Source organism: Ornithorhynchus anatinus, chromosome X3 (assembly GCF_004115215.2).
Source record: "Ornithorhynchus anatinus isolate Pmale09 chromosome X3, mOrnAna1.pri.v4, whole genome shotgun sequence".
Lineage (NCBI taxonomy): Eukaryota > Metazoa > Chordata > Mammalia > Monotremata > Ornithorhynchidae > Ornithorhynchus > Ornithorhynchus anatinus.
The window spans coordinates 32,616,989-32,644,340 of NC_041751.1; the positions used below are offsets into that span (position 1 = coordinate 32,616,989).

Below are 27,352 nucleotides of genomic sequence, written 5' to 3' on the forward strand. Positions count from 1 at the left end.
AGGATCCATTAATCAATCAGGCAGATAACATTTATTAAGGATAACATTTACTGAAGACTTGCGGTGAGCAGAGCAAAGCCCTAAACACTTATCTACCTTTATATTTCTTTGTATGTTCCATTATTTATTTATTCTGATAGATTTATATTACTGCCTATTCTGTCCTTGTTCAAGCTTCTCCTCGCACCATTTGGAAATCAGTTTTCTCAGCCTGACTCCCCCATTACATTTAAGACTTTTCCAAGTGTATAGTGCATTATTCATTCATTCAAACGCATATTTATTAAGCGCTTACAGTGTGCAGAGCACTGTACTGGAAAATGCTCTGGGTGAGGGCACCATGAGCTCCCACCACAAGCTAGGTATATGGAGTCACTCTGGCCAGGTCTGGGCAGTGGCAGCGATGACTATATCCACTGGAAGCTGGCATCAATACCCATGGACTCAAAGCTACCCCATAACTTTCTTGAGAGTGGGCAGAAACGGCCCAGTGTGGGGCGCGGCCTTGATGGCGCAGAAGGGAAGCCACGTCACCATCAGCTTCAACTGGTTCTCCCCTAACCCTTGGGAGATTCAGAAAAGATTCTCCAAATCTGAATGATGCTGTGAAAATCAAGCTGCTTGGTCACCCTATCCCAGTCAGACCCAGAGGGAAAGCACCTGAATACCCCGGGACCTTAAAAGTGATCTGGGTTGGACGTAGAAGATTCCCTTTTCCAGAATGTCCTTATCCTCCTGTCACCATGAATTATCAGGAACGGACTCAAGGTAGAGAAGGTGAGTAGAAATACCAGATGGCTCTTCACAAGCAAAGGAGAGCTTTTTTTCATGTTTAGTAAGATACTCAGCATGATGGTCTGCCGTCCGTAGAGGAGGATATAGAGGGTGACCAGGGCGATGACTCTCTTGGCCGCTCTGATCTCGGGCATCGCCCTGGGGGAGCGTCCGGGTCCGTGGAGGTGCTGGACCTGCCGGTGGTGTCTGTGCAGGACAAGCACCATGTAACCGCTGGCCAAGCTCATGAGTCCCACGAAGAACAGATCCCGCAGGAAAAGGACCACAGTAATTACTAGGGTAGTTTCTTCATTGACACCAATTTCTGAGCAATATTTGATATCCAACATGATTTGAAAACTGCCATTGGTCTGGGGGCTTATCATGTATATCGCCGTATCCAATTCTATGAGCAAATTGAGGACCCAGGAGAGGAGGAAGGAAGGGAAGATGCACTTCGGTAATTTAGCTTTGATTCCTGCCCACCAGGAAGTGCCGGGGCTGATGGTGACGGCCTGAAAGACGCTCAGGAGGCAGGTGGTGCAGATGGCGAGGCCCCGGGCCACCCGATAAAGGTACATGAGGGCTTTACATCCAACGTCGTCCAGGAAATTTCTCAGCCCCCAAGCTGACATGACCTCGGGGATTCCAATGGTGAGGAGGATGATGGTGTTGGCCAAGGCCAGGTGGGCCAGGATCAGGTCAGAGGAGCTGGGCTTGTGGCTGGTGGAGACCACGTGAATATAAAACAGGAGGAGGAAGAGGTTGACTGAGAGACCAAGGCTGAGCTGGGTCAGAATCACGATTCCAAAGGAGAGCTCAGTGGCATCCATTGGCTTCAAATTTCAATAAATACCACAAAGGCCTCTTGTAGTGATACACCTGTAATGGATGATATCTAAGGATGGGGGCGAAGAGACTGCGAGAGTGAGACAGAAAGGAGGGGAGAAGCTCTCCCCACCTGCAAAGCCACACTCAAACCACATCTCCTCCAAGAAGTCTTCCCAGACAAACAATCCCATCCCCTCTTCCATTCTACATTGTCAATGCTCCTGGACCAGGACTTCTTAAACATTTGATATTCACTCCTCCCTCAGGGCCTTTTAGACTTACAGTCCTATCATAATTTGTATAACTGCCTATCCTCCTACTCTAGACTGTAAGCTTCTGTTGAGCAATGATCATGTCAACCAACTCTATTATATTGTACCCTCCACAGCACTGAGTACATTCCTGTATATGCCTATAATTTTTATATGTACATACATATATGTTAATGTCTGTCTTCCCCTCTAGGCTTGAGCTTGTTGTGGGCAGAGAATGGGCCTGTTTGTTGTTATAGTGTATTCCCCCAAGCACTTAGTAGAGTGCTTTGCACACAGTAAGTGCTCAAAAAATAAGATTGAATTGAAGGAATGAATAAGTACTCTGCCTACAGTAATAATAACTGTGGTATTTATTGTGGAGAACTGTGGAGAAGCAGCATGGCTCAGCGGAAGGAGCCCTGGCTTGGGAGTCAGAGGTCATGGGTTCGTATCCTGACTCCGCACCTTGTCCACTGTGTGACTGAGGGCAAGTCATTTCACTTCTCTGTGCCTCAGTTCCCTCATCTGTAAAATGGGGATGAAGACTGTGAGCCTCACGTGGGACAACCTCGTTCCCCTGTATCTACTCCAGCGCTCAGAACAGCGCTCTGCACGTAGTAAGTGCTTAACAAATCCCAACATTATTATTATTATTTGTTAAGTGCTTACTACGTGCCAAGCACTGTTCTAACCCCTGGGGCAGATACACGCTAATCAGGATGTCCTACGTGGAGCTCCCAGTCTTAATCTCCATTTTACAGATGACGTAACTGAGGCACAGAGAAGTAAAGTGGCTTGCCCAAGGTCACCCAACAGATAAGTGGTGGAGGTGGGATTAGAACCCAAGTCTTCTGCCTCCCAGGCCCGTGCTCTTTCCACTAAGCCATGCTGCTTCACATGTACTCAGTGTACTTATGCTTCTCATATAGAGAGTACTCAGTGTATACATCTGTATATACACCTGTAAATATATATTTATATTTATATACATTCATTTCTGTCCCCCTGTAGACTCGAGCTCGTTGTGGGCAGGGAACGGGTCTCTGTTTTTATATTTTATCCTTTCAAGTGCTTAGTACAGTGCTTTGCACAGTAAGTGCTCAAAAAATACGATTGAATGAATGAGTACTCTGCCTACAGTAAGCACACAATAAATAACATTGATAGAATACTTGATTGATTATCTCCAGGCTTGGCTCCAAAGAGCTTAGGAGAGCAGTGGGATGATTTCCCTCTTGGACAGCCATCTCTGATTCTGATATTATCAGCTTCCCCTCTGATGATCCACTCCGGACCATCCAGCTGATATCAGATCCGGGGTTGCAGGATGTAGCTCTTATTTCCCGCGGGCACCTTCAGTCCCTCCTCTTCAGGAAGCTGGGACATCTCCTTGGAACTTGCGGTTGGCTCCGTCCACTTGGGGGATGTGCATGGAGAATAATAATAATGATGATGATGATGGTATTTGTTAAGTGCTTACTATGTGCCAAGCGCTGAGGTAGAAACAAGGCAATCAGGTTGTCCCCCGGGAGGCTCACACTCTCAATCCCCCATTTTACAGATGAGGTGACTGAAGCCCAGAGGAGTTAAGTGACTTGTCCAAGGTCACAGAGCAGACAAGCGGCAGAACCGAGGTTAGAATCCACGATCTCTGACTCCCAAGCCCGGGCTCTTTCCACTAAGCTGCTTCCCCGTCACCGGACAGTAATGTTAGGTTTGAGAGAGCAGACTGAAAATGCACAGTTCCCCCAGGCCAGCTCTGCCCCTTCTGTGAAGGGGTCCCTTCACCCCCTGCACTGATCCCTTTTGTGAGGATATCCCTTCCAGAATCTCCCCTCTCTGCCCTGCGCTCCGAATCAAGCTTATAGGTCTGAGATGGATGATTATCACACCGTGAAGAAGGGGAAAGTGGACGGGGAGAGCTGATTCTGCGATGAAAGAATCAGAGAGAGGGAAGGAATAGGCAAAGGATGGAGGCCAGAAAGGAGATGTTTGGGGGATGGAAGGGAGACGGGGCAGGAGGCTGGAGGTTGGGGAGGAGAGGCAGTTGGAAACAGATAGGAGCAACAGGTCATTAGCCGTTTCTGCTCCGTTCTGTGCTGTCTCCACCTCCTAGGTGGACACCTGGACTGAAGCAGAGATCTCTGTGGCCCTGCTATCTCTGCCCAGCTCCTATCCCATTCCTACGGGAAGTGAGGTCGTTTCTGGGTCATTGGTTTCCTGGAGGATGGCTCAGGGAGGGCAGGAACCCGCTTCTTCCAGGTCATGGTCACTGCAGTCAGCGAGTCGGTAAAAATGTAAAAATCTGGGTCTTTTGGCACCAAGAGGTTAAGCAGCCGCGCCTAGCCCTGCTAGCCCAGGATACACAGCTGCAGAAGGAAGGTGGGGGACCCGTGGGGCTCAGGGACATGTGGAATGTTCAGCCCCTTCTCTCTACCCCAGCCCTCCCTGCCAGCCCAAAACCTGGGAGCTATTAGAAGCCATTCTGAGCTCTCAGTAGCCCTGGGAAGGCAACATTTGCCTTTTCCATATCAAGATTAAAACTGATGATTCTCAGAGACTTTGGGCAGGAAAGGACCCAGTCTAACACGGAAGCACTGAGGCAAAATGGACAGAGCTCTGCCACTTGTCTGTTGTGTGACCTCGGGCTATTCATTTCTCTGTGCCTCAGTTACCTCGGCTGTAAAATGGGGATTAAGATTGTGAGCCTCAAGTGGGAGAGGGACTGTGTCCATCTCAATTACCTTGTATCTCCCCCAGGTCACAGTGTGTGGCACATAGTAAGGGCTTAAGAAACACGGCAGTAATTGAAATGCTAAGGGTGCTCCATTCCAAAGAGCTTAACAAATATCAGAGTTATTAAAATGCTAAGGGTCCTCTGCCCCATAGGTCCCGGGATTGGGAAGGTGGAAGCCCTGGGAGAAGGATCTTAAAGGATCACCAGCCCTGAATATTCGTTTATTGTTATATTTTACTCTCCCAAGAGCTTAGTACAGTGCTCTGCACCCAGTAAGCACTGAATGATTATGATTGACTGACTGATTGGCTCCCACCCCGTAACTGTGGTCTGAAGCTGCAGAGTTCCTATGGAAAATCTGGAAACCACGCTGACGGAGAGGCGGGCCTATCCTACTCACCCGTCTCCATCGCTCGTGCTGGCTGGGAGGGCAGCTCGCAGGTAGTCGAACTCTGGGCAGGACAAGGCTGAGGCAGGATTTATCAGCTGCTTTCCTCCTCTTTCTCCTCCCTCAGGGAGTGATTCGTATGTATGTGTGTGTGTGTGTGTGTGTGAGCACTAATCCGCTGTGACACTCGGACGGGGACATCTCTGGAAATGCCCAGACTCCCCTCCCTGCTGTCCACCAGTCAGGGACAAGATGAGCCCAGCTCTCTCCCCACAATTACCTACCGCTAATTGACCATCAGAGACGCCCAAGGAGAGACAAGGCAGCTTCGGTGCCGTATCCTGCGGACTTCCCAGCTCCCACCCACAGCCCGGGATGATCCATTATTGATTTATCCTGATATATTCATGTTACTGTCGGGTCCAGCTTCTGCTCCCACAATCTGGAAATCACTTTGCTGAGCCTGACTCTTCCATGAAATTTTAAGACCTTTGAGGAAAGGAGGTATCTCTTCTGTACTCTTCCAGTGCTTAGTACATTACACTCAGTAAGCGCTCAGCTTATACGAATCGATCACATTTCCTGAGCGCTTACTGTGTGCAGAGCACTGTACTAGGTGCTTAGGAGAGTACAGTATAACAATAAACAGACCCATTCCCTGCCCACAGTGAGCTTACAGTCTATCAATCATTCATATTTATTGAATACCCACTGTCTGTATTAAATACTTTATTAAGTGTGTGGGAGAATACAAAAGAGTTAGTCGACTCTATCCTTGCCCTCAGGGAATTCACAACTGAAAAGTATTGATTGAGCAGATCACAGTCTAGAGGGGGAGACAGAAATCGATATAAATATATCAAGTGCAGTGGGGTTAGGATGGGGGATGAATAAAGGGCGACACAGAAGGGAGAGGGAGAAGAGGAAAGGAGGGCTTAGCCAGAGAAGGCCTCTTGAAGGAGATTTGCCTTCAGTAAGGCTTTGAACGGGGGGAGAGTCATTGTCTGTTGGTTAAGTGGAGGGAGGGCATTCCAGAGCAGGGACAGGATGTCGGCGAGAGGTTGGCTGTGAGATAAATGAGATTGAGGTCCAGGGAGAAGGTTGGCATTAGAGGACTGAAATGTTGTGTACTGGCTGGGTTATAGTAGGAGAGTAGCGAGTAACCTCTGAATGATACTGTCCAAATGAGTTCATCCTGTCCCAGTGGGACGCTCGGGGAGGGCAGGTGTCTACTCTGGGCCCTTAGAAGCGCTCCCGGTCAGACCCGGGAGATTGCCTTTTCACAAATATCCTCATTCTCCTGTCGCTGTGAATCATCAGGAACGGACTCACTGCAGAAAAAGTGAGTAGAAATACCATGTGACTCTTGACGAGCAGAGGAGATTTTTCCTTCACGTTGACTAAAACGCTCAGCATGATGGTCTGTCGTCCGTAGAGGAGGACGTAGAGGGTGACCAGGGCGACGACTCTCTTGGCCGCCCGGACCTCGGGCGTCGCCCTGGGGGAGCGTCCGGGCTGTTGGAGGTGTCGGACCCGCCGGTGGTGTCTGTGCAGGACAAACACCATGTAGCTGCTGGCCGCGCTCATGAGCCCCACGAAGAAGAGATCCCGCATGGAAAGGACCACCGTAATTACCAGGGTGGTTTCTTCACTGTCACTGATATCTGAGCAATACTTGAGATCCAGCATGATCTGAAAACTGCCGTTGTTCTGGGGGCTTATCATGTATATCGCCGTATCCGAGTCCACGAGCATATTGAGGATCCAGGAGAGGAGGAAGGAGGGGAGAATCCACTTCGGTAATTTGGCTTTGACTCCCGCCCACCGGGAGCCGCCGGGGGTGAGGGTGACGGCCTGGAAGACGCTCAGGAGGCAGGTGGTGCAGATGGCGAGGCCCCGGCCCACCCGGTAGAGGTACATGAGGACTTTACATCCAACGTCGTCCAGGAAATTTCTCAGCCCCCAGGCTGACATGACCTCGGGGATTCCAATGGTGAGGAGGATGATGGTGTTGGCCAAGGCCAGGTGGGCCAGGATCAGGTCAGAGGAGCTGGGCTTGTGGCTGGTGGAGACCACGTGAACATAAAACGAGAGGAGGAAGACGTTGACCGGGAGACCAAGGCTGAGCTGTATCAGAATGATGATTCCGAAGGAGAACTCAGTGGCATCCATTGGCTTCAGATTTCAAGAAAAAACACCGCAACCTCTTGTAGAGAGACACCTGGAGCGGGGAGATTTAAGGGTGACGAGGAGTGACTTGTGGGAGTGAGATTAAAAGGAGGAGAGACACTCTCCCCACATTCAAAGCCGTTCTCAAATCACATTTTCTCCTAGGGGCTTTTCCTAAGCCCGCATTTCCCCTATTCCATCTCCCACTTTAATAATAATAATGATGATGATGATGATGATGGTGGTATTTAAGTGCTTACTTACGTGCTGAGCACTGTTCTAAGCAGTGGGATAGTTACAAGTTTATCAGGTTGTCCCAGGTAGGGCTCACAGTCTTAATCCCCATTTTTCAGATGAGGTAACTGAAGCACAGAGAAGTTAAGTGACTTGCCTAAAGTCACACAGCTAATAAATGTTGAAGCGGGATGATAATAATAATAATGTCGGTATTTGTTAAGCGCTTACTATGTGCAGAGCACCGTTCTAAGCGCTGGGGTAGACCCAGGGGAATCAGGTTGTCCCACGTGGGGCTCACAGTCTTAATCTCCATTTTACAGATGAGGTCACTGGGGCACAGAGAAGTGAAGTGACTCGCCCCCAGTCACACAGCTGACAAGTGGCAGAGCCGGGATTCGAACTCATGATCTCTGACTCCAAAGGGGGTGCTCTTTCCACTGAGCCACGCTACTTCTCTGCTTTGACTATGCGCTCGCATCTGTACCCCTTAAGCACTCGATATTCGCCCAACCCTCAGCCCCACAACACTTATATTCATATCTCTGTAATCTGCCACGCCTCTCCTCTCTCTAAATTCCTGTGAGCAGAGAACGTTTCTACCTACTCTATGACATTGTACCCTCCCAAGCGCTTAGTACAGTGCTCTGCACAAGCTAAGTGCTCAAAAAATACCACCGATTTATCAACTGATTTCCGTAACTGTAATTTGTTTTATTGTCTGTGTCCACCTTTTTACCCTAAGCTCCTTGTGGGGAGAGATTGTGTCTACAAACACTATTGCGTTGTAAATAATAATAATAATGTTGATATCTGTTAAGCGTTTACTATGTGCAGAGCACTGTTCTAAGTGCTGGGGGAGATACGGGGTCATCAGGTTGTCCCACGTGAGGCTCACAGTTAATCTCCATTTTACAGATGAGGTAACTGAGGCACAGAGAAGTGAAGTGACTCGCCCACAGTCACACAGCTGACGTGTGGCAGAGCCGGGAGTCCAACCCGTGATCCCTGACTCCGAAGCCCAGGCCCTTTCCACCGAGCCACGCTGCTTCCTTGTACTCTTCCAAGCACCTATTACAGTGCTCGGCACATAGTAAGCGCTCAAAAAATCTGATTGATGGACTGATTGCTCCAATTATCTCCAGTCCTAGCTTCAAAGAGCTTTGGAGGAGCAGTGGGATGATTCGCTCCCTCTTGAACGTGCGCCCCTGATTCTGGTGCCCCAGCTTTACCCTCTGAAGATCCACTGTGGAACAAGAAAGAGATCAAAGTTTGAGCCCAAGTGACGGGGCACAGCCCTTTCCACCGGGGGGGAACTATCCAATTCTTCCTCTGCGAAGGGTTGGGATCTCTTCTTGCAGCCTGAAATAATAATAATAGTAATAATAATACTAATGATGATGTATCTGTTAAGCGCTTACTATGTGTCAAGCACTGTTCTGAGTTCCAGGGTAGATACAAGATAATCAGGTTGGACACAGTCTCTGTCCCACAGGGGGGCTCACAGTCTTCACACCCGTTTTACAGAAGAGGAAACTGAGACCTAGAGAAGAGAAGCAGCGTGGCTCAGTGGAAAGAGCACGGGCTTTGGAGTCCGAGGTCCTGGGTTCGAATCCCGGCTCCGCCACCTGTCAGCTGGGTGACTGTGGGCAAGTCACTTCACTTCTCTGTACCTCCGTTACCTCATCTGTAAAATGGGGATTAAGACTGAGCCCCACGTGGGACAACCTGATTCCCCTGTGTCTACTCCAGCGCTTAGAACAGTGCTCTGCACATAGTAAGCGCTTAACAAATACCAACATTATTATCATTAAAGTGACCTACCCAAGGTCACACTGTAGTTAGCTCCATCCACACTCTGTGTCATGTGGGATGTGGACAGCGAAACAGAGACAGGGTGATGTCCGGTCACGGAAAGCACACTGAGCACAGCGTGGCTTAGCGGCAAGAGCCCGGGCTTGGGAGTCAGAGGTCGTGGGTTCTAATCCCGGCTCCGCCGCTTGCCAGCTGTGAGACCTTGGGCAAGCCACTTACCTTCTGTGTGTCTCAGCTACCTCATCCGGAAAATGGGGATGAAGACTGAGAGTGTGGGACAACCTGATTACCTGTATCTACCCCAGTGCTTAAAACAGGGCTTGGCACATAGGAAGCGCTTAATAAAACACCATTATTATTATTGTTAATCCCCCTAGGCCAGCTTTGTCCTTGGCCATGGTTGGGGCTTCAATTTTTCAGGAACTCTACCCCCTACCACCATCCCGTTGGTGAAGATGCCCCCGCTGGGATCTCCCCTCTCTGAATGGCATTCTGAGAGAAGGTCACAAGTCTGAGAGAGGGAATTATCACACTGACTGGAATAATAATGTTGGTATTTGTTAAGCGCTTACTATGTGCACAGCACCGTTCTAAGCGCTGGGGTAGACACAGGGGAATCAGGTTGTCCCACGTGGGGCTCGCAGTCTTCATCCCCATTTTACAGATGAGGGAACTGAGGCACAGAGAAGTGAAGTGACTCGCCCCCAGTCACACAGCTGACGAGTGGCAGAGCCGGGATTCAAACCCAGGACCTCTGACTCCAAAGCCCGGGCTCTTTCCACTGAGCCGCGCTGCTTCTAAATAAAAGGGAAAGTGTGGCCTAGCGGAAAGAGCTTGACCCTGGAATTCAGACGACCAGCGATCTGTTTCTCACCTCTGCCAATGCCAGCTGTATGACCTAGGGAAAGTTACTTCTCTTCCCTCTCCCTCAGTTTCCTTCTCTGTAAAATAGGGATTCAGTACCTTTTCTCTCTCCTCCTTAGATTACGAGCCTCATAATGGGGCAGGGACTGGGTCCGACCTGATGAATCTGTATTCACCCGAGAGTTTAGAAGAGTGATGGCAATATAGCAAGTACTTAACAAATGTAATAATATCAATAATGATGATAGTGATAATAAGGGGCTCAGATAAATCTGTAAAGTAAGCACAGTAGTGAGGGAAGAATGGGAGAGGGATCGGAGGGCAGAGAGGGGCGTTTGGGGGATGGAAGGGCATGGAATTGGAGGCTGGAGGTACTGGAGGAGAGAGGGTGGAAGCAGACAGGAGGAGCAGGGCCCCGGCCTTTATTGCTCTGACCCGTGCCGTCTCCACCTCCAGTGTGGTCACCTGAACTGAAGGAGAGATCTCTGTGATCTTGCCATCTCTGCCCACCACCCATCCTGCTCCTTTGGAAGGTGGGTTCGTTCCTGGGTCGGGGTGTCCTGCGGGGAGGCGACGTTGTCTAGTGGCCAGAGCACGGGCCTGGGAGTCAGAAGGACCTGGGTTTTAATCCCGGTTTTGCCACCTGTCTGCTGTGTGACCTCGGACAAGTCACTTAATTTCCCTGCACCTCAGTTCCTTCATCTGTAAAATAGGGATTAAGACTGTGAGCCCTCTGTGGGACAGGGAATGCGTCCAACCTGATTAACTTGTATTTATCCCGGCGCTTAGATCAGTGACTGGCACATGGTAAGAACTTGAGAAATGGCGGCTGAGAGGGGCCAGAAACAGTTTTTTTTTTCCAGGCCATGGTCACTGCAGCCCCGCTACACCAGGAAATATGGTTGCAGAAGGAGGAAGCACGTACGCTACGTAGCCACCTCTCTCTGCTTCAGTCCTCCCTCCCAGCCGACACCCGGTAGCCATCTGGGAGCCATCTTGCGCTTGCAGTGGCCTTCTGAATGGCAACGCTTCATCTCCTAATAATAATAACAATACTAATAATGATCATTATGGTATTTGTTGAGTGCTTATACACAGTAAGCGCCGGGTAGATCCAAGTTAATCGGGTCGGACACAGTCCCTGTCCCCCATTGGGCTTACAGCTTTAATCCCCATTTTACAGATGAGGGAACTCAGGCACAGAGAAGTGAAGTGAGTTGCCCAAGGTCACACATCAGACAGGTGGAGGAGCTGGGATTAGAACCCAGGTCCTTCTGAAACCCAGGCCTGAGCTCTATCCACTAGGCCACACTGCTTGCATCTCGAGATTAGAACTGATTGTTTTCGGAAACCCCATCCAGGAGGGGATCCGATCTAATGTCAAGGAGCCTCTGTTCCAAAGGTCCTGGGGACTGGAAGGTGGGAGCCTGGGAGAAGGCTTTTCAAGGGTGTCCAGTCCTGGATATCTCACCGGAGCAGAGTTTGAAGTCAGAGTTCTTGAGGAAAGCCTGAAATTGCACTGACCGAGAGACGGCTTTATCCTACTCACCTGTCCCCATCACTTGTGCTGGCTGGGTTGGCAGCTCCTGGGCAGAATCTGACAGGCAAGGCTGAGGCAGCAGCATTTATGAACCGCTTTCCTCATCTCTCCCCTCCCTCGGGGAGTGTTCAGTTTGTGTGTGCATGTGTTTGTGTGTCTGTGTGTTTGTGTGAACGAGTGAGTGAATCGCAGAGCATTAATCCACTCCGACAATTGAACCGGGGCCGCTCTGGAAATGCCCAGAGTCCCCTTCCTGCTGCCTATCAATCAGAGCCAAGATGAGCCCAGATCTCTCCCTGCAATTACCTGCTGCTAACGGACCATCGGAGATGCCCCTGGAGAGTCACGGCAGTCTCAGTGTCGTCGCCGGCAGCCCCGGGCACATCCCGGCTCCCACGCACAGCCTATCTCTGCCACGACTTAACTCCGTGTCTCTTACATAACCTGTTGGAGTTATTTTGAACCTGGGAGTCAGAGGACTTGGGTTCCACTCGTCCATTCATTCGTATTTATTGAGCACTTACTGCGTGTAAAGCACTGTACTAAGTGCTTAGGAGAGAACAGTATAACAATAAACAGACGCGGTCCCTGCCCACAATGAACTTATAGTCTAGAGGGAGTGACAGACATTAATATAAATGAATATGTACAGAAGTGCTACAAGACTGGGAGTGGGGATGAATAAAGGGAGTATCGACTCTGCCACTTGCTTGCTGTGTGCCCTCGGACAAGTCATTTTACTTCACTGCTCCTCAGTTTCCTCATCTGTAAATAGGGATTGAATACCATTTCCCGCTTCCGCTTCATTCAGTCGTATTTATTGAGCGCATACTGGGTTGAGAGCACCATACCAAGCGCTTGGGAAGTATAATTCAGCAATAAATTGAGACAGTCCCTGCCCACAGTGGGCTCTGAGCACCATGTGGGATAGGGAACTCAGTCTGAACTTGTATCCTGTATCTATCCCAGAACGTAATAGAGTGCTTTTCACGTAGTAAGTATTTAAGATACCTCAACTGTTATTTCACTGGTTGCTATGCCCCATCTTCTTCAGTCAAGTTCTGTTTTTTGGATTTTTTTTTAATTAAAGCTTCTCACTGTGGGCAACATTTCATTTTTGTATGTATTTATGTATATGTGGAGCCCCAAGTGCTAGTGACCAGTGATATCTTTGGGGTCTTTAACTCCTCAATCAGCAACTTATTTGGCTGTGCATCTTCCTCTCTGTCATCAACATCATCACCATCATCATTTCAGTCACCCTCCTTCTCCTCCTCATCTTCATCAGTGGCACCAACTGAATGAGGAGCTAAGCCCTTAGCAGCTATAAAGAAGTATCAGATTATACTGTGAAAGGGGGAAGACAAAAATTCATTTGATTAAACAATCAATCAGTATTCTTTTTTAGCATCTGTGTGAAGAGCACTCTACTGAACACTCGACTCTTCTAGACTGTGAACGCTCTGTGAGCAGGGATTGTCTCTATTTGTTGCTGAATTGTACTTTCCAAGCGCTTAGTACAGTGCTCTACACACAGTAAGTGCTCAATAAATTCAATGGAAGGGATGAATGAATCCCAGCATCTAACTTAAGGAGTCCTAACTTAGGTCTATGGGGACGCAGACCAGCTTCCCCAGTATCTGAACAGTAACGTCCAAACTGGGATGCCTAATCAACCCAATCCTGTGGAACGAAGGGGGCGAATGAGTCGTCTCCATGGGACCCTAGGAGGAATCCAAAGCAGACACAGAAGATCCCCTTTTACCGAATGTCCGCATTCTCCCGTCGCTGTGGATCATCAGGAACGGACTGAAGGCTGAGAAGGTAAGTGAAAACACCATGTGACTCTTCACCAACAGAGGAGACTTGGCTTTCGCATTGACTAAAACAAACAGAGTGATGGTCTGTCGTCCGTAGAGGAGGACGTAGAGGGTGACCAGGGCGATGACTCTCTTGGCCGCTCTGACCTCGGGCATCGCCTTGGGGAAGCATCCGGGCGCGTGGAGGTATCGCACCTGCTGGTGGTGCCTGTGCAGGAGAAAGATCATGTAGCCGCTGGCCACGCACATGAGCCCCACGAAGAACAGATCGCGGAGAGAGTACAAGATTGTGACGGCCAGGGTCACTTCTGCACTGTCATTAACTTCTGAGCAGTATTCGAGGTCCAATATGATTCGGACTCCGCTGCCGTTCTGGGGACCTCTCATGTATATCACTGTATCAAAATCAATCAGCAAATTGATGACCCAGGAGACGAGGCAGGAGGGGAGGATGCTCCTGGGCAATTTGAATTTGACTCTTGCCCAGCGGGAGGTGCCGGGGCTGAGGGTGACGGCCTGGAAGACGCTCAGGAGGCAGGTGGTGCAGATGGCAAGACCCCGGCCCACTCGATACAGGTACATGAGGATTTTACATCCCGCGTCATCCAGGAAATTTCTCAGCCCCCAAGCCGACAAGGTCTCTAGGATCCCGCAGGTAAGGAGGATGATGATGTTAGCCAAGACCAGGTGGGCGAGGATCAGGTCAGAGGAGCTGGGCTTTTGGCTGGCGGAGATCACGCGGGTGAAAAATAGGAGGAGGAAGTTGTTCACTGCGACACCAATGCAGAACTGCAACAAAATCACGATCCCGAAAGTGATCTCTGTGGAATACATCTTCTTGGGTTGTCAGTTGAAATCAGAGGGGTCATTCTGTAGAGCAACCTCAGACAGAAAGGGAGAAGAGAGAAAGAGGTGAGAGTTGGCAAGTGGGAGAGAGCACGATTTTTACAACAAATCTATCTGTGTGAGAACACACACAGATGTATACGTACACACATAAACGGGTACAACCCGTATTTGATAGCATGTCGAAGGGCATAGAATAAAAGTTCACTCATTCCATCTGTTTCTGATCGGCCCTGACGTATTCCCCATCGTAATCCCCCAGCTGCATCCAGGAGATCCCGGAAGATCCTGGACACTGGGTCGTGACATCTGGTCAGAGAGAGCGGACTGAGCACTCATTCCCCCTGAGATCTAAAAACCCTTCTCCCCCTGCACCACCCCACCAGTGGGAATTCCTGGGGGTGTTTGCGGCCAGTTTTTGAGGAGATGGGTTGGTCAGTCACTGCAGGGAGGCTTCAGAGCCCAGACTTCATGTCTGCTTACACTAGAGTCCGTTGGACACAGCTGAGGAGATTTTCCCCAAACTCTTCGGATGACAGAAAATCAGCTTGGCCTAGTGGACGGAGCACAGGCCTGGGGTTCAGAAGGATCTGAGTTCTCATCCTGGCTCTGCCATTTGTCTGCTCTGTGACCTTGGGTAAGTCACTCAACATCTCTGTGCCTCATTTACCTCACCTGTCAAATGGGGCTTAAGGCTGGGGATCCCATGTGGGACAGGGACTATTTCCAAACTGCTTAGCTTGTATCTATCCCGTTGCTTAGTACAATGCCTGGCACATTAGAAGCACTTAACAGATAACTTAAAAAATTAAAAAAAACAAACATGACCAACCCTAGTTGTACAGCTAGTGTCAGCACAGTAGTCCTTTCCCGACCAGCAGCATCCTCGATCAAAGGGAGGCACTCAGTCTACTTCGTCTCTGCCACCTTGCTAAAATGCTAAAAATGGTCTTCATTTAGCACTTATTTTGTACCAAACACCTTGCCTAGCACTGAGATGGACACAAGATAATCAGATCTAACACAGTCCCTGCCCCATGTGGGCTTAATATGGACAGAGGAAGGAAGGACAGGAGTCTTATCCCAATTTTATAGAAGGACAAGGAGGTGACGTGACTGGCCCAAGGTCCCACTGCAGGACAGGGAGCAGCTCCAGGTTGAATGCCAAAATAGTTGCCTTTACCATCCTGAGTCTGAGTAGATTTTCGCCCTCCAAAAGGCAAGGATAATAATAATAATGATGGTATTTGTTAAGCACTTACTATGTGCCAGGCCCTGTACTAAGATAGAAACAAATCTAGTTGGACAAAGTCCTTGTCCCATGCGGGACTCATAGTCTCAATCCTCATTTTATAGATGAGGTAACTGAAGCACAGAGAAGTGAAGTGATTTGCCCATGATCACACAGCAGGCATGTGGCGGAGGCGTGATTAAAACCCATGACCTTCTGACTCCTAGTTCACCTACCTCTGTTCACCTAGTCCCCATGTACTGCACTGCACCTGCTCTACATTCATTCATTCGATCATATTTATTGAGCGCTTACTATGTGCGGAGCCTCCCCTTTTTAAAAATCCAATCTGTTTTTCTAAAGATCTGGCATCTTTATGCAGACACTGGTGGGAGCCTGCCTGTCTGATGGTGAGACTCCAATGTGGGCAGGGAATGTGTCAGTTTATTCAATCAGTTACATTTATTGAGCACTCACTGTGTGCAGAGCACTCTACTAAGCGCTTGGGAGAGTACAATATAGCATTAAACAGACACGTTCCCTGCCCACAATGAGCTTACGGTCTAGGGTCTCCCCATCAGGCAGGCAGACTGACAGACTGTTTATCTTTATAAGCAGCATGGCTCCATGGAAAGAGCCTGCGCTTGGGAGTCAGAAGCCAGAGGTTCGAATCCCGGCTCTGCCACTCGTCAGCTGTGTGACTGTGGGCAAGTCACTTCACTTCTCTGTGCCTCAGTGACCTCATCTGTAAAATGGGGATTAACTGGGAGCCTCACGTGGGACAACCTGATGACCCCGGATCTCCCCCAGCGCTCGGAACAGTGCTCTGCCCATAGAAAGCGCTTAACAAATGCCAATATTATTATTGTACTCTCCTAAGGAGTTAGTAGAGTGCTTTGCCCACAGTAAGTGCTCAATAAATGTGATCGATTGAATGAATGAATGGAAGAGGCAGGAAGGGAGGATGGAGTGGAAATGCATCTGTGAGGGGAGAAGAGCAGCGTTATAGAAAGGAAGGGAGGGATCGATGAGGTAAAGAGGGGATGAGAACGGGGGGAAACTAGAGGGGCGAGCTGGCGAAAAAGTCAATAAAAAGCAAGGGGGCTTAGTTTTAGAACTGGAATTGGCTCATGGCTTAGTGGAGAGAGCACAAGCCTGGGAGTCAGAAGGTCATGGCTTCTAATCCCCAGCTCCGCCACTTGTCTGCTGGGTGACCTTGGGCAAGTCACTGTACCTCTCTGTGCCTCAGTAACCTCAACTGTAAAATGGGGATTGAGACTGTGAGCCCCACATGGGACAGGGACTTGTGTCCAGCCCAATTTGCTTGTAACTACCCCAGCGTTTAGTGCCGTGTCTGGCAAACAGTAAACGCTTAACAAATGCCAGAACTATTATTATTATTTTCCAGAGCCATCGTCACTAAATCCCCACTGACTTGGGAGACATGGTTACAGAATGAGAAAAAGGGAATCGTGGGGCACAGGGAGAAGTGTGCTGCGTAGCCGCTTCTCTCTGCCCCGGTCCTCCCTGCCAGTAACCACCTGGATAATAATAATAATGTTGGTATTTGTTAAGCGCTTCCTATGTGCCGAGCCTGTTCTAAGCGCTGGGGTAGACACAGGGGAATCAGGTTGTCCCACGTGGGGCTCGCAGTCTTCATCCCCATTTTACAGATGAGGTAACTGAGGCACCGAGAAGTGAAGTGACTTGCCCACAGTCACACAGCTGGCAAGTGGCCGAGCCGGGATTCGAACCTGGATGCCATCTGAGGGCCGTTCCGAGCTCCAACCCGAAACCACAAAGTTCCTATGGAGAGACCGGGAATCCTGCTGATAGAGGGACAGCTGGGAGAAGGATCTTTGGGGATGACCAGCTCTGGTTCCCACCCCAAAGCCCCAACCCGAAGCCTCAGAGTTCCTACGGAAAGTCTGAAACCGCACGGAAAGAGAAGATGGTTTTTATCTCACTCACCCATCTCTATCGCTCCAGATAGCTGCGAGGGCAGTTTGCGGAAAGTCAAACTTTGGCAGGACAAGGGTGAGGCTGCATTTATCAACTGCTTTCCTCATCTCCCTCCCTCCCTCAGGGAGTTTTTAGTGAGTGTGTGTATGACTCTCAGAGCGCTAATCCGCTGTGACACTCGGACGGGGACATCTCTGGAAATGCCCAGACTCCCCTCCCTGCTGTCCACCAGGCTGGGACAAGATGAGCCCAGCTCTCTCCTCACAATTATCAGCTGCTAATTGACCATCAGAGATGCCCAAGGAGAGACGCGGAAGCTTCATCGCCGTATCCTGCAGCAGGGGACTTTCCAGTTCCTAGCCACAGCTTAGCTCTGCCACAAGCAGTTACTGAGGCGACACTCTGCAGGTCTAAGGTGCTCCGGTAGTGGTTAATAACGACAGGATTTGTTCATTCATTCATTCATTCAATAGTATTTATTGAGCGCTTACTATGTGCAGAGCACTGTACTAAGCGCTTGGGATGAACAAGTCGGCAACAGATAGAGACGGTCCCTGCCGTTTGACGGGCTTACGGTCTAATCGGGGGAGACGGACAGACGAGAACGATGGCACTAAACAGCGTCGAGGGGAAGAACATCTCGTAAAAACCGATGGCGACTAAATAGAATCGAGGCGATGTACAATTCATTAACAAAATAAATAGGGTAACGAAAATATATACAGTCGAGCGGACGAGTACGGTGCCGTGGGGATGGGAAGGGAGAGGTGGAGGAGCAGAGGGAAAAGGGGAAAGTGAGGCTTTAGCTGCGGAGAGGTAAAGGGGGGATGGCAGAGGGAGTAGAGGGGGAAGAGGAGCTCAGTCTGGGAACGCCTCTCGGAGGAGGTGATTTTTAAGTAAGGTTTTGAAGAGGGAAAGAGAATCAGTTTGGCGGAGGTGAGGAGGGAGGGCGTTCCGGGACCGCAATATATTGTCCTCGGATAGAGGACGTATCAGATATTAAACTGATAAGAACAGATACTACACTTGATCTTAGCCAAAAGGCCGAGAAGCGATTTGTTAAGCGTTTACTATGTGCCCAGCACTGTTCTAAGCGGTTACGATTCGGGGCTCTCAGCACCGCAGCCCGAGTTTGATTCCCAGTGAGGGAATCATCTTTATCTGACAGGCAATTACTCTCCTTGCCCTTCAAAGCCCTTCAAGGCCTCTTCCCTGACTAAGCCTTCCTTTCCTCTTCTCCCACTCCCTTCTGCGATGCCCTGACTTGCTCCCTTTATTCATCCCCTCTTCGAGCCCCACAGCACTTGTGTCCATATCTGTAATTTATTTACTTATTTATGTTAATATCTGTCTGTCCCTCTAGGCTTGTAAACTCACCGCGGGCAGGGAATGTGCCAATTTATCGTTGTACTTTCCCAAGCACTTGGTACTGTGCTCGGCACGCAGTAAGTGCCCAATAAATACGATTCACTGACTCGCTGACGGTGTTGGCATTACACAGTGGTCACCTTGGCCCAAATAGGTCTTATAGGTGAAATTCCTGTGTCTGCTTCATGAAAGTAATAGTTACATTTATTGAGCATCCACATGGTGCGATGAACTGGACTAGACATTCGGGAATTACAGAATAAAGAATTGACATACCCTGCCCACAAGGAGCTTACTCTGATGAGTGGCATCCCTGTCCACATGCTTGCTCATGAATAATAACAGTAATAATAATAGCAATGACAATTGTGGCATTTAATAATAATTATTATGGTATTTGTTAAGCGGTTACTAAGTGCCGAGCACCGTTCTAAGCGCTAGGGTGGATACAAGGTAATCAGGTTGTTCCACGCGGGGCTCACAGTCTTAATCCCCAATTTACAGATGAGGTAACTGAGGCACAGAGAAGTGAAGCGCCTTGCCCAAGGGCACACAGCAGATAAGTGGCAGAGCTGGGATTAGAACCCACGTCCTCTGACTCCCAAGCCCGGGCTTTTATCGTTGTTGTCTCTGGAAGGTGCAGTATATCCACCGCCTCTATCATTGGTCCTTCCACTGGTCACTGGGCACACCCTTATGAAATCCCCAAGTGGGTCCAGATCAGGACCGAATCACCCCATCGCCTCATCCCAGAGGGATTCCGTTGGAAAGCAGGCAGCTTCCCTGACCCTACAGGGGATCCATGTGGAAATCAGATTCTCTTTTCCAGAACGTTCTGATCCTCTTGTCGCTGTGGATCATCAAGAAGGGACCGAAGGCCGAAAAGGTGAATGATAAGACCATGTGACTGTTCACCAGCAGGGGAGACTTCTCCTTCATGTTTAACAAGACGCTCAGCATGACCGTCTGACGCCCGTAGAGGAGGACGTAAAGGGTGGCCAGGACCACGACTTTCTTGGTGGCTTTGACTTCGGGTGTCTCTTTGGGTGAGTGACCAGGCCCATGGAGGTAGCGGACCCGCCGGTTGTGTCTGTGCAGGACAAACACCATGTAGCCGCTGGCCGAACACATAAGCCCCACGAAGAAAAGTTCCCATAAGGACAGCATAACTGTAATCACCAGGGTAGTTTCTGCACTGAGAATGACTTTTGAGCAATATTTGAGATCCAATATCATTCGAACACTGCTGGAGTTCTGGGGACCAGTCACATACCTCAGTGTGTTAAAATCTACTAACATGTTAAGGACCCAGGAGAGGACACACAAGGAGAGGACGCACTTGGGTAATTTGGCTTTGGTCCCCGCCCACCGGGAGGTGCCGGGGCTGATGGTGACGGCCTGGTAGACGCTCAGGAGGCAGGTGGTGCAGATGGAAAGACCCCGGCCCACTCGACAGAGGTACATGAGGATTTTACATCCGACGTCGTCCAGGAAATTTCTCTGTCCCCAAGCTGACATGGCCTCCGGGATTCCACTGGTGAGGAGGATGATGGTGTTGGCTAAGGCCAGTTGGGTGAGGATCAGGTCAGTATTGCTGGGCTTATGGGTGGTGCAGACCACACGGGTGTAAAACAGGAGGAGGAAGACATTCACCGAGACCCCTGTGGTGATCTGTACCAGAATCACGATTCCGAAGGAGAGCTCGGTGGCGTCCATTCCTCTTGAATGCTCGGAATCACAGGGGACATTCTGCAGATCAACCTGGGATGGAGATAATGAGAGAAAGAGAGAGATAAAGAGAGGGAGAGAGAGTGAAAACTCACTGTACCGGAGATTTGATGTTATGTTTAAGGAGAAAGACTAACGGTTTACACATTTCTCCTCTTTTTGATCGGTCCTTCCAAAACCACCATCACTGTCCTCCAGCTCTACCTAGAAGTTCTGGGAACCATTGGCTTGGGGCTCAGAAAGGGAGATGGAACAGCCTTGGGGTCATTTATGGCAGGTGGCGTGGTGGATAGATTACGGTGCCGGGAGTCAGAAGGTCATGGGCTCTAATCCCGGCTCTGCCACTTGTCTGCTGTGTGACCTGGGGCAAGCCACTTCACTTCTCTGGGTCTCAGTGACCTCATCGATAAAATGGGGATTGAGACTGTGAGCCTTACGTGGGACAGGGACTGTGTCCAACTCAATTTGCTTGCATCCTCCCCAGCACTTAGGAACAATAATAATTATTTTTATGGTATTAAGTGCTTACTATGTGCCAAGCACTGTTCTAAGCATTGGGGTAGGTACAAGGTAGTCAGGTAGTCCATGTGGAGCTCACAGTCTTAATCCCCATTTTACAGATGAGGTAACTGAGGCACAGAGAAGCTTAGTGGCTTGCCCAAGGCAGCAGACAAGTGGCAGAGCTGGGATTAGAACCCACGTCCTCTGACTCCCAAGCCCGTGATCTTTTCACTAAGGCACACTGCTTCTCTACAGTCAGTGCCTGGTACATAGTAAGCACTTAACAAATGCCATAAATATAATCAGCTATAATAATTATTATTGGATCGCGAACCACGATTCAATCTCACCATCCAGTAAGTAAATCATCCATAGCACTAATTCATCCGCCTAACTCCGCCGTGCAGGGAGGAGAATGCACTGAGTGCTCAGATGGAGAGCGGCGAATCCCTGCGGCCAGTGAACCTCTTCCCTGACTAAGGACTTGAGTCCGTGTCGAAAGAGTGCGAAATCCCTACCTCAGTGCAAGGGACCCCCGAAACGATAATAATAATAATCATGGTATTTCTTAAGCACTTACTATGTGCCAAGCACTGTTCTAAACACCGGGGTAGATACAAGGTCATCGGGTTGTCCCACGTAGGGCTCACCGTCTTCATCCCATTTTACAGATGAGGTCACTGAGACACAGAGAAGTGAAGTGACTCGTCCGAAGTCACACAGCTGCCAGGTCACCGAGCCGGGATTAGAACCCTCGTCCTCTGACTCCCAAGCCCGGGGTTATCCTACTCACCTGTCTCCATCGCTCGTGCTGGCTGGGAGGGCAGCTCGTGGATAATAAGACTCTGGCAGGACAAGGTTGAAGCGGCGTTTATAGGCCGCTTTCCTCATCTCTCCCCTCCCTTAGGGAGTGATTAGTGTGTGAGTGTATTTGTGAATGAGCGAATCACCGGGCACTAATCCACTCAGACACTCGGATTGGGACATCGCTAGATATACCAAGAGGAGCCTCAGTTTCTCCCCTCGCTGCTAATTGACCCTCAGAGATGCCCATGGAGGGACAGGGCAGCCTCAGTGCTGTATCCCGCAGCCCCGGTGACACCCCGGCTCCCACTCACAGCCCAGCACTGTTGGCTGCCCAGCCTGGGCCTCTAGTGCGCGTCTAGCATCTCACCACCAAGGCCACGCGAGGCCACAGATGCTCTAGGGAAGCAGCATGGCTCAGTGGAAAGAGCACGGGCTCTGGAGTCAGAGGTCATGGGTTCCAATCCCAGCTCCGCCACCTGTCAGCTGTGTGACTGTGGGCAAGTCGCTTAACTTCTCTGGGCCTCAGTTACCTCATCTGTAAAATGGGGGTTAAGACTGTGAGCCCCCCTGATTCCCCTATGTCTACCCCAGCGCTTAGAACCGTGCTCTGCACATAGTAAGCGCTTAACAAATACCAACATTATTATTATTATCAGCCTCCTCCCTGTCTGCGTGTCTCATCCTCATCTCTCCGCTTAGCGAGAGGGCGTAGAATCTGGTACAGGGAGCTCGGAAAGGCAGGTTGTTCTTCACCACCCCCTGCCCCCCTCCTGTCAGCAGCGGCTTCAAAGAAGGACTTTCTCTATTTACTGCTACCTATCCTCAGTACTTGTGCATATTCATTCCATCAGGTCATTCGACTGTATTCGCTGAGCGCTTGCTGTGTGCAGATCACCGTCCTAAACTCTTGGGAAAGTACGATATAATAGTAAGCAGACACTTTCCCTGCCCACAGTAAGCTCACAGTCTAGAGACGAGCTTACGGTCACAGTGTCCAACAGTCCCATTTGTTCATTCGACTGTACATCTGATTATTGATTATTGAACTCGTCTGGGAGAGATGCGTCCATGGCGTCACTATGGGCCAGAGATGACTCCACAGCAAAAAGACAAGACAATCGAAGTTATTTTCATGTCCGTCTCTTTCGTTAGAATACAAGTTCCATATGGGCGGAGGACACGCCCCTTCTTTGGGTTGCACTTTCCAAACGCTCAGCACGTTGCGCCGCGGACAGTGGCCGCTCAATAAATAACACTACTCTTCCTCCTGCTGACCCTGACAGGAACAGATCCCCTCACTGCCCCTCACTGGGCATCTTCCTGGGCTCTTCTCCCTCGAGAATCAAGTTTGCGGAAGCTATGACAGTCCCTCGGCTAACGGGCCCTTTGGGCTACTCCCCCACTGGCCTCAGTATCAGCCCGGTCCTGCCTGCTTCAAGCTCCCAGCTGAGTTTCCAGAACGCTCCCTGTCCCGACCAGGATCGGGAACCGAGCTCCCGTCCCTCCAAAATTTGGGGGCTTGTCCTTAGCTTACTGTAACTCCCCAGCTGGGAATCAAGAGAAGCCAGAGGCTTGACTTTCATTCTCCTCTCCTCGTCCCTCTGATTCCTCTCCTCTTCTTTCTCACGTGTGCAGTCTGACTTCAGTCCTCTTCCCTCTGGCTCCTAATAATAATAATATTTGGTATCTGTCAAGTGCTTACCGTGTGCCTGGTACTGTACTAAGCACCGGGGTAGATACAAGTTCATCAGGTTGGACGCAGTCCCTGTCCCACTTAGGGGTCACAGTCTTAATCCCTATTTTACAGATGAGGTGACCGAGGCCAAGGGAAGTGACTTGCCCGAGGTCACACGGCAGACAGTTGGCAGAGCTGGGATTAGAACACAGGTCCTTCTGGCTTCCAGGCCCGTGCTCTATTCACGAATAATAATAATCATGTTGGTATTTGTGAAGCACTTACTATGTGCAGAGCACTGTTCTAAGCGCTGGGGGAGATACAGGGTAATCAGGTTGTCCCCCGTGAGGCTCACAGTTAATTCCCGTTTTACAGATGAGGTAATTGAGGCACCGAGAAGGTAAGTGACTTGCCCACAGTCACACAGCTGACAGGTGGCAGAGCCGGGAGTCGAACCCATGACCTCCGACTCGGAAGCCCAGGCTCTTTCCACTGAGCCATGCTGCTTCCCATTCACTAGGCCATGTTGCTTCTCTAATAATGATAATAATGATGATGATGATGATGGAGTCATTACTTGTTAAGCGTTTACTATAAATAAATGAAATAAATAGTGGTATTTGTTAAGCGCTTACTATGTGCAAAGCACTGTTCTAAGCGCCGGGGGATACAAGGTAATCAGGTTGTCCCACGTGGGGCTCACAGTTTTAATCCCCATTTTACAGATGAGGTAACTGAGGCACAGAGAAGTTAAGTGATTTGCCCAAAGTCACACTGCTGGCAGAGCCGGGATTCGAACCCATGAACTCTGACTCCCAAGCCCGCGCTCTTTCCACTGTACCACGCTGCTTCTCTATGTGTCAGATACTGAGATCGATACGAAACAGTACTCTGTAAACATTAAGTATACACAGTACACTGTTCTCTGCACCGTAAGCGCTCAGTAAATACAACTGAATGAATTGAATGAATAATTACATCAAACACGGTCCCTGAACCACATAGGTTTCACAGTCTAAGAGGCAGAACAGGCATTAATAGAGTGCACACTCTGTGCGGAACTCTATACTAAGCACCTGGGAGCGTACAAAAGATTTAGTAGACACAATCTCTGCCCTCAAGGAGATTATTGCAGACCATGTGCAGAGCACTATAGTAGGAGAGTACAATAGAGTTATTAGACTCATTTTAAAAATGTTTATTGAACACCTACCAAGCCCCTGGGAGAGTTCAATAGTAGTAGGAGACGTGATACTGGTCCTGAAAGAGTTTACAGACTAATAATAATAATAATGTTGTTAAGCGCTTACTATGTGCCGAGCACTGTTCTGAGTGTTGGGGTAGAAACAAGGTCATTAGGTTGTCCCACGTAGGGCTCACAGTCTTCACCCTCATTTTACAGATGAGGTAACTGAGGCACAGAGAAGTGACTTACCCAAGGTCATACAGCTGACAAGCGGCGGAGCCAGGATTAATAATAATAATGATAATGTTGGTATTTGTTAAGCGCTTACTATGTGCCGAGCACTGTTCTAAGCGCTGGGGTAGACATAGGGGAATCAGGTTGTCCCACCTGGGGCTCACGGTCTTAATCCCCATTTTACAGATGAGGGAACTGAGGCCCAGAGAAGTTAAGTGACTTGCCCACAGTCACACAGCCGACAAGTGGCAGAGCTGGGATTCGAACTCATGAGTCCTGATTCCAGGGCCCGTGCTCTTTCCACTGAGCCACGCTGCTTCTCTAAGAACCCTCGACCTCTGACTCCCAAGCCCGCTTAGTCCAGTGCTCTGCACACAATAAGTGCTCAGTAAATACGATTGAATGAATAAGTGCTTAACAAATGTCAGCAGTGTTCTTATTACAGGGAGTAAAGGAGGAATCCAGGCCTGAACTGTTCTCGATCGCTCACCACTGAAACTTTTCACGTTAAAAACTTTTCACCACTGAGCGTGACTCAGTGGAAAGAGCACGGGCTTGGCAATCAGGGGTCATGGGTTCTAATCCTGGCTCTGCCACCTGTCAGCTGTGTGACTTTGGGCAAGTCACTTAACTTCTCAGTGCCTCAGTTACCTCATCTGCAAAAATGGGGATTAAGACTGAGAGCCTCACGTGGGCCAACCTGATTACCCTATATCTACCCCAGCTCTTAGAACAGTGCTTGGCACACAGTAAACACTTAACAAATACCAACATTATTATTATTATATTATCATTATTATTATTAAATAGTTGCCTCTGTGACTTTCGCCCCTTCGAGGGGGTGGAACACACACATTCGGTCTTGTTGATTAGGCGTTTGCCATTACTCCTGCTATGCTGAAGTATCCCCCAATCCTTTGGACAGAGGAAGTGCTGCCCTCCAACCCCAAAACCCAGTTCAGTGATCAGCAAACTTTGTCTGGTCTCCTGCTTCATGGTCTGAAATAATTTTTTTTCCTGCTATTTAAGTATTCACGATTCACTGAGGTCAATATAAGATGCTCATTTTGGAAACAGTCCCTGTCCCTCACGGGTCTCAGTGTGGAACAAAGAGGGAAAGCAAGGATCAGATGCCATTTAACAGGTGAGGATCCTGAGGCACAGACAGGTCCAACGACTTCTCTGGGGTCACACAGCAGAGCTGGGTTGAGAACTCACAACTCCTGATGCCCATGCCCACGTGCGTTCCTCTAGACCATCCTAAGACTTCCTCTCTCCTCTGGTGGCCTTTTCACTCCATCATTTATTCACTCAGTCGTATTTATTGGCCTTGTAAAGGGTTGTTGCTGTCTGAACCCTGAGACAGAGGGACAGAAAATCCCGTTGGCTGATTTTCCCACCGTCTCGTGGGTCTGCGTGGCATGTTTTTCTCTTTGGGTGTGAGAGGTCATGGATTCTTCAGGTAGCCTATCCCCATTTTACAGATGGAGATACCAAAGCCAAGCCTGGTCAGGGGACTTCAGACAATTCTAGACGGGTCACCTGTACTTCTGGTTGTCTAGGATGAGGATAAGACCCAGACCTAATGCTAGTATATTTATAGTTCTTGAACACTCACTGCGTGCAGTGTGCTGTACTAAACACTTGGGAAAGTTCAACAGTAATGGTATTTATTGAGCAGTGCACTTTATTAATAATAATAGTATTTGTTAAGTGTTTACTATGTGCCAAGCACTGCTCTAAATCCTGGGGTAGTTATCAGGTTGTCCCACGTGGGGCTCACATTCTTAATCCCCATTTTCCAGATGAGGTAACTGAGGCACAGAGAAGTTAAGTGACTTGCCCGACATCACACAGGTGACAAGCGGTGGAGCCGGGAAGAGAACCCATGACCTCTGACTCCCAAGCCCATGCTCTTTCCACTAAGCCACGCTGCTTCTCTTCCGTATCAAATGCTTAGGAAAAGTACAATACTAGTAATGGTATTTATTGAGCTCCCACTGGGTGCTCTGCACTGAATTAAGTGCTTAGGAAAGGAGTACAGTAAAAATGGCATCAGTTGAGCTCCCATTAGGTGCCAGAAATTGTACTAAGTGCTTGGGAAAATACTACTGTAGCACTGGGATTGTTTGCTCTCCCCCTGGGTGTAAGGAACTGTACTAAGCCCTGAGGAAAGTACAACATAATAAAGAGACACAATCTCTGCCCGCAACAAGCTCACACTCTTCCAGGAGAAGCAAACAGAACTAGAATTGTAAGAGGAATAACCTAAATGAATAATTAAGTACGCACTGTAAACATATATGTGTGAGAATTGAGTTTAAATAAATTCATAAGTGCTAGAGTTGGCTAATGGGTTCATAGGATTTAGGACTTTGGGAATTAATC

At 49.2% G+C, this 27,352-nt stretch overlaps 4 protein-coding genes and 2 pseudogenes across 4 annotated transcripts; all 6 read right to left on the bottom strand.

The window, feature by feature from the left end:
* Window positions 1-677: 677 nt before the first annotated feature.
* On the bottom strand, window positions 678-1,607 carry LOC114807581 (olfactory receptor class A-like protein 1). The gene has a single exon (XM_029053728.1). It carries the CDS (start codon window positions 1,605-1,607, stop codon window positions 678-680), a length of 930 nt encoding a protein of 309 aa, XP_028909561.1.
* ORNANAV1R-PS3624 (vomeronasal 1 receptor ornAnaV1R-ps3624 pseudogene) lies at window positions 1,484-1,705 on the bottom strand (annotated as a pseudogene).
* ORNANAV1R3187 (vomeronasal 1 receptor ornAnaV1R3187) lies at window positions 6,227-7,156 on the bottom strand. The gene has a single exon (NM_001253579.2). It carries the CDS (start codon window positions 7,154-7,156, stop codon window positions 6,227-6,229), a length of 930 nt encoding a protein of 309 aa, NP_001240508.2.
* A 6,174-nt stretch (window positions 7,157-13,330) lies between these two features.
* Window positions 13,331-14,260, bottom strand: ORNANAV1R3020 (vomeronasal 1 receptor ornAnaV1R3020). Its single transcript, NM_001253412.2, has one exon. It carries the CDS (start codon window positions 14,258-14,260, stop codon window positions 13,331-13,333), a length of 930 nt encoding a protein of 309 aa, NP_001240341.1.
* A 4,151-nt stretch (window positions 14,261-18,411) lies between these two features.
* LOC114807762 lies at window positions 18,412-18,521 on the bottom strand (annotated as a pseudogene).
* A 1,101-nt stretch (window positions 18,522-19,622) lies between these two features.
* Window positions 19,623-20,549, bottom strand: ORNANAV1R3021 (vomeronasal 1 receptor ornAnaV1R3021). The gene has a single exon (NM_001253413.2). The coding sequence runs from the start codon at window positions 20,547-20,549 to the stop codon at window positions 19,623-19,625; it is 927 nt and encodes a 308-aa protein (NP_001240342.2).
* Between the last annotated feature and the right edge of the window lie 6,803 nt (window positions 20,550-27,352).

What these genes read in the sequence shown, in the direction of transcription:
- ORNANAV1R3021 (NM_001253413.2), bottom strand. Translation starts at nt 20,549, where the DNA reads ATGGACGCCACCGAGCTCTCCTTCGGAATCGTGATTCTGGTACAGATC.
- ORNANAV1R3020 (NM_001253412.2), bottom strand. Translation starts at nt 14,260, where the DNA reads ATGTATTCCACAGAGATCACTTTCGGGATCGTGATTTTGTTGCAGTTC.
- LOC114807581 (XM_029053728.1), bottom strand. Translation starts at nt 1,607, where the DNA reads ATGGATGCCACTGAGCTCTCCTTTGGAATCGTGATTCTGACCCAGCTC.
- ORNANAV1R3187 (NM_001253579.2), bottom strand. Translation starts at nt 7,156, where the DNA reads ATGGATGCCACTGAGTTCTCCTTCGGAATCATCATTCTGATACAGCTC.